This window comes from Anarrhichthys ocellatus, unplaced genomic scaffold (genome assembly GCF_004355925.1).
Source record: "Anarrhichthys ocellatus isolate YVR2014 unplaced genomic scaffold, GSC_Weel_1.0 scaffold29, whole genome shotgun sequence".
Taxonomy (NCBI): Eukaryota; Metazoa; Chordata; class Actinopteri; order Perciformes; family Anarhichadidae; genus Anarrhichthys; species Anarrhichthys ocellatus.
In genome coordinates this window covers 2774088-2781183 of record NW_022280059.1, presented here as the reverse complement: position 1 = coordinate 2781183, position 7096 = coordinate 2774088, and the positions used below count along the sequence as shown (strand labels likewise).

The following is a 7096-nucleotide window of genomic DNA, read 5'->3' as shown; positions in this document are numbered from 1 at the left end:
CACACACACACACACACACACACACACACACACACACACACACAGGAAAAAATAGATTTGTGAGATTTTGACAAATACCTCAAAGGCTTTATCAGATCCAGAGAAGCCAGGGTCATTAATCACCATTTTAGGTCAACACACTTTCTAACTTCTCCCCATCCATCAGCTCTACTGGAGCCAGCTCTTTTATAGAGAAATAGACATCCAAAATTAGCTCAGAGGACCATTTTCTTTCTTTTGAAACATGTGCGCTGACCTCTGAAAAGGGGCGCGTTAAACCAATTCCTGAGAATTCCTGTTTTCATTCACCTGTTAGAGGCTCGTTCTGAAGGAGCAGCACACTGAGGATCTTATTATCAACTGGCTGCCCTTGCTACGAGGCTGTTGAACAGACAGCTGTGTCTCGGCTGATAAACAAAGGTCCCGTTCTCTCGCTCCAAACTCGGGATGCTCAGCGGTGGCTGATAATTTCAGCGGCGTCGCTCAGTTTGATTGATGGAGCCTCGCCCCTCCTCAGCCCCCCCCCCACCCCCCCACCCCCCTCTAGGTGCAACGGAGGGATGTTTCTCATAAAAGATGATGCATCAAACTGCATGTGAATTCCAAAATGCAATTGTGCCGGTCTAAATTGTCAGCATCCCTGAGAAGGAGGCGGGGTTGAGGACGAGCCTCCAGAGCGTTGCCAGTACCTGAAGGTGTTTTATTCTAGTAGTGACACTTCATTTCAGTTACAGTAATGAAAATGTGGTGTGTTACAACGAGGCACGCGCCGGAATGGCAACACTTGAAGTTCAGCCATGACAAACCCGCGATTAAAAAACAATATGAAGATATTGAGGGAGACAAACTTTTCATAACTTCATGCATATTTTACAGGGCAATTAACTTTCTCTCATAATATTCTGTTCTCTAAAGTCTGCGGAGGAAAAAAAAAACCCCCAACAAATCGGATCCTATTTATAACACAGAGCTGCAGCAAATCTTCCACCGGCTGCAAAGAAAATAGAAGCAGACATGAATCCTTCCTAAACGTCTGAAATAGTGACACTCCAGGCACTGAAACACGCCCCCCAACATACGTATATAACAACTGTTTTGTGGATGCACAGTAAAGAGCTCAGGGCGGATCATTACTTTTGGGATTTTTCACGAAATGATTTTGTCTGAGTTTCACACATTTCAGTCACTTTTTAGTAGCTGCACGGAGGTCTGGGCGATATACTGTGCAATTACAAAGACCATAGAGCACCATTTCTACTGAGGTATCTATCTATCTCTTTTAATATCTCTAGATACATTAGGCCAATGCAGACAATGTTGCAAATCAATGACCAGGAAAGCTTTATGGCACCAATGTGATGAAGCGTGTCAGATATTAAATTATGAGATATTAAATCAGAATCTCCATCTGGACAATATTTAATCTATATTTGTTTCTGTAGTTTTCAATAAAAAAAAAAAAAAAGATGATAATAGCAGTGTGCTGCTATGAACTCAGTGTGTGTCTATATTACCATCTGGTGCTGGAAAGTGTGCTCTGTCTGTGGACCCAGGTGCAAACTCCTGCGCTACTCAAGTGTCCTTGAGCAGAAACCTTGAATCCCTGTCAGCTGCGGTTAATGGAGGATTTCCTTTCTATTCGTCATTATGTCATAGAACAAAGCATACTGCCCAGGGACTACGGATGTAACTTAGCTAATAGCTAACTCTGGTACAGCTAAGAAGCTGTGCATTGTCCCAGTCAAATAAATATAAAACGCATAAATAAATAAATCCCAACGTCTGTTTGAGAGTGAAACAGGATGCATGTAGAGAGTTGCTGTACCTTCTGCTTTGCTGTATCCTGCGGTCTCCTCTCTTCCATGTTATCCGTGGTTTGGGCGATGCTCTGGGTTTGCACTCCAGCAAAACGTCTTTTCCAAGCGTGGCAATGACCCGTACGGGATTGTGGACAAAGACAGGAGGCGACGCTGTGCAAGACAGACGCACGGCATTTTAAATGTTGGAATAAAGTGAGATGGACCATAATGCAGTCATATCATAGTAAAACACACTAATATTCTGACATATTCATACCATATGTGATTTATTATTTCCAAATGTTCCATGTCAAATGTCTTTAAAATCAGTTGAGCTCATGTTAAAAGACATTATGAGCATTTTATTTGTAATGTGTGCACAAATATTGATCTATCTTTAGAACAAACGCTGAATCAAAGGACTCCTGATAACAGGGCTTATTGTGAAGACCATTCACTTTTTTTCTCGGCACACAAACTAAAACTAAAACAATGCTGCCTTGTCTGAAAACCTGTTTTCAGCACAGAGTCTACCATAAGCTAATCATATCGTATGCTACCTGCTCAAGGGAAAAGGACACCAATGGGATCTTCGTGTTTCTGCTGAACGGCCAAATAACATCTGAACACGACTCGACGAGCTTTGTGTGATTTTGTGGTAAAACAAACCTTTTTAAAGTGGCTTTTCCTTAACTGTGCGGTTAATGCATTTACAAACGTAAAACACGTAGTAACACGTCTTCAACTCTGACATTTCAAAGTCATTATTTGTAAAATGCTGGAGGGCTTAGACTGACACATCATGACTCAAAATGCTTGATTGAAATGCTAATTTGTTTAAAGGTAATAACTAGATTTTCCATGTGAAGTATAACAAAGCACGCTTCTATATAAACATGCTTTTATATACTGCATAGCGACCCGTACTTTGTCTTAATTATGTGCTAATTCAGTATCCACAACAGTTCTACAAATACACAATGTGTTGTTCAGTCTAATTACTTAATAATTGTCATGTTAATGATGACATGCTCGGGTGATTCGCACTGCTTTTATGAAAACAGTATTAACCCATATTTAACCAGGCTGCCTGAGTGAATAACAAATGTGTTTTTTTAACAATCATGGCTCGCTCCAGAGAATGAATTAGGCACTAATGGTCTAAATAAGGCTTCAGGCCCCAAAGCAGACGTGGTACTGGTATAGTTGTGATGCACATCAAGGCCATCTACAGGCTGCAAGGCTTTGTCAGCTGTGATTATTCTAATCCCGAATGATGCTTTATAGGTGACATTATACACAATGACAATTCAATCCCATCTGTAGCTATAGGCTGACCCCTGTCCCTGCAACACTTGTGTCTTTGAGGCTGAGTAGTTGCCTGAGAGGCAGAGGTCCCTCTAGACACGGAAAGCAGCGGAAAACAGAGCAGTTGCTGTGTGTATTTGTTTTAATCAAAATAAGAGCAGGCCTGCAGCCTGGTGGCAGCCGTACCCTTATTGCTTCACTCGCCACCCTCCCAGAAGAGCCGGATCTGGGACAAGATCACAAGGGGCGAGGGCAGCCGCTGCACCCGTGCAGCCTCAAGTGATCGCTCATCTGCAGGCTGTTATTAGCCATGTAATCTGTCCTGATAGTGTTTGCTTGTGGACATCTCCACAGAGCACAGGTCACTGGGAAGACATGCCTGGGGGGTGTAGTTATGAAAGCATTCATCACCAGCTTCCAAACATCATCATTGTGACTGTGACTCCAAGGAAGGCAAAGAAACTTCCTCATCAGCTCACGGAAAGCGTATTAAATACTAGACTTTCTCACTCTTAGAGGCAACACGTTGCAGTCAAATTAACTACAAAGTGGTCGTTTTAAACGGATGGGGCGTAGGGACAAAACATTCCATGGATCTTCCACAAAAACCTTTGTACATTTCCAATAGGATTTTCAAAATGCCACACATTCCCCCTCAAAAAAGGGCATGCCACACGGACGGTGAATCAAAGTGTCCCTCTGGGGATGGGTGTCACCAGATGTGTCCCAGTATAGAAGATGACAAGGAGAAAATAGTGCATCAACACAGAACAGTGGACGGCCATTCAGTATGACTACTGTGCACTCAGCCTGAAGCCTTGTGCGTTAGTCTGAAGAGCACAGTTTCCTTTGCTTTTAGTGTCCCTAGATTCTCAAGTACATGCGACTCCTGTTTCGCTACTTTGAAAAAGGAAGACAAATATTCATTTGAAAAAATGAAGATATTTTACAATGTGTGAGTTATTGTTAATAAGGAATGGAGGAAGTACTACACTGAACAAATATGCTCTGTTACAAGCAAAAGTCCTCCATTCAAAATGACTTTGGTGAAAATATTTATATATATATTAATCTGAAAAATACCCCCCCTTCTGACAAATAATATCATATTTGTATTATATCATTACATTAATACATTAAATAATTTAAAAGAAAAGCAGTAAATTGTAATATATGTAAAGCTGGAACCAGAAAATTATTTTTGCTTTAAAATGAATTAAATTAATTGACCCTTCAGTAAATCCTGCCTCTCGAAAACAGACTGGCCAATCGTAGCGTAGCATCAGCCAACCTCCAGTAGCTCTGCTCCATAGACTCTCATGCAATTGTTTCGGAATTCCATTTCAGGCTGTTTTTGTGGACTTGGAGGTAATCATGGTTAAACGTTGAGTAACAGTGATACTCTTTACCTATTGAGTTCGGAAGCAGATACATGTTTCTAAAACGATACTATTACATGTTAAAAGCTGTAGAGCTAACTTTAGCAGAGTATTCATTAACTAGCGTTAGCACGTCTATGCTACGCTAGCTACTGAAGGTATACGGAACGTGTACACATTCAGCTTTTCCATTTTAATAAACAGTGTTGTTATTTTAATCTGATTGTCTTCAGTCTCGATCACCAGGTGATGTGGTGGTTCACGTTCACACTGTGATCTGTAGCTTTAGCTTCTGTCTTTAATCTTTATAAACGTTTTCACTGCTATATCAGTTCAACATGCTTGATATATCCTTCAATCGCATATTGTAGACCCCTCTGTCTGCTTCTCTGGGAAATTACTTTTGCTTTTTTACAATAATTTCACAACATATATGCAGGGAGTGCAGTTAGTGACAGTGTGGGCTCCATGTTAGCTCTGACAGCTTGGCAGAGGAGCAGAGGGGGGCGGGGCTTAATGAAGGGTCAATAGACTAATCCTTTCAGCTGTACTTGTACATTTTCATATATTTTTAAAACTGTCGGATTAATGTAGTACCTCAAATCTGTACGCAAGTACAAAACTTGAATAAATGTACTTATTTGACATTACAATTTATTATTAAACTACAATAGAAAACACTGACTAACAAATACCTGATGGAAGTCAAGCCCGAAACGAAGGTTTGGTTTTTTTCTGTGTAATGAAGATTGTGATGTAGGCTGTGCTTTGATGACGAAGAATAGAGCGGAGATAAGACCCTAATGGAGTCATTAAACTCCATCAAAGAAACCATTGATGTCTCTCTTTTAGTGTTTGCTCCCCATTAGTATAAATCTATACCTACAAGTCATTGCTTTTCGTTCTCCTCTGATATCACAAAGGACTGTTCCAGACCATCCTCAACTTGATGCAGGCAGACACCTCATTGAATATAACCATAAGGGTCCTTCTTTTATTCATGCCGTCCACTGCCTAGGATAAATCAGGGACCATTGATTGGCAATCAGCACATCTCACAGTTCAGTGTTCCCCACTTGCATTTCAATCTCCCTTACCTATCATCCAGTACCTTATTCAGATGCCAATACTCAGTCTGTGATTCCAGAGATTGCAGAGAATCAAGAAATGAGTTTGCCCGAAAGTAAAGGCTGCCTCATGAAAATGACACAAACCTTTCTTTCAATGCCATGTTTTGTCTATTCTAAATTATAAACCGCATGTATAATTACCTAAAATCTTGAGTTCGGCGTTAGAGTAGATGGCCCCGTACTTATTTCCTGCGACACACTGGTACATTCCTGAGTCCGCCTGCTGCACTCTGTGAATAGTCAGCTCTCCGTTCATTATTTCAACTCGGCCCTGTAACAAGAAGAATGCATCAATGGACAACCTATCTAAATATAGATACACTGTACATCATTAAGAATATATAGTGGATGTGTAGTTTCATAACGATAATTCAGATGTTTCATGGTGCAATCAACAAAAGGAGAGGGCACAGTGTAGTATGGTAGGTACCTGGGATGTCAAGGGCAGACCATTAAGAAGCCAGTGATAGGTGGGCCGGGGCCTCCCCATGGCCTTGCACTCCCACTGGAGCTTCTCTCCACTATCCATCTGGGTGTCATTAATCATCCTGACCCACTGAGGGAGGGCTGGAAGATAGAAAAAAAAGAATCTAGAATAAGTAATATATCCTTGAAACACACCTGTATGTAGAGGAGAAGAAACAGGCAATGCACAAATACGTAGTCAACACACAATGTAAGAGGTTGTAGTTAAGAAAGTGGATGTTGTAATGCTTTTTTGTATCCCACTATTATTTGTTCTTGAAACAAAAATCCTTGAATCCACCCTAGACACGCTGACTTTTATTGCTCCTGCACTTAACAGAATTAATTCATAAATCACACAATGTATCCGGGAATAAGACATCGTTTTTTTGGATCCTCTCTTATGCTCTTTAACCCTAAAGAACTGAAGGAAAATGCACATGCTCACAAGCAGACATTATATAAAGGAGGGGGAAGGTTTATAATGGTGTTCAGTACTAAACCGACCTGTTCCAAGTACAGACGCTTGGTCAGTGCCCCTAAGAGTATGATACAGAGGCACCCTTTAACTTCTGTATAAGAAGAACCGGGCTTTCAACTAACTCCAATGTAAACCGATCCCTATAATTATTAGGCACTAGGAGCAACTGACGTAGTATAAAGAGCGTGCAAGTCCACGTAGTGCAGGTGAGAGTTGAGGTTGGATAGGTCAGACAGACAAAGGACTTTCGCCCAGGTCCATGTCCTGTGTAAAACCAAGGCAACATAGACTTATTTTACTATCATTTTGCAACGTAGCTGACGTTGGAACTAAGGCCACATATGTAACAGACTTATACAACGCAACAAACATACTCTTTCTAACCCAAACCACAACCTTTTCCTAGGCCTAACCAAGTACTTGTGTTGCCTAAACCTAACCAAGTACTTGTGTTGTCTAAACCTAACCAAGTACTTGTGTTGTCTACACCTGACCAAGTACTTGTGTTGTCTACACCTAACCAAGTACTTGTGT

The 7096-nt window shown here is 41.0% G+C and overlaps 1 protein-coding gene across 5 annotated transcripts in view; it reads right to left on the bottom strand.

The window, feature by feature from the left end:
• cntn5 (contactin 5) overlaps positions 1-7096 on the bottom strand; it is a 101031-nt gene that overhangs the window by 20451 nt on the left and 73484 nt on the right. For all 5 annotated transcript variants that reach the window (XM_031863736.1, XM_031863738.1, XM_031863737.1 and 2 more), the window contains 3 exons: positions 6047-6183; positions 5758-5887; positions 1826-1970 (listed from right to left, as the gene is read on the bottom strand). In XM_031863736.1, coding sequence (XP_031719596.1) covers positions 1826-1970; positions 5758-5887; positions 6047-6183 — 412 coding nt within the window. The remainder of the gene's footprint in view (positions 1-1825; positions 1971-5757; positions 5888-6046; positions 6184-7096) is intronic.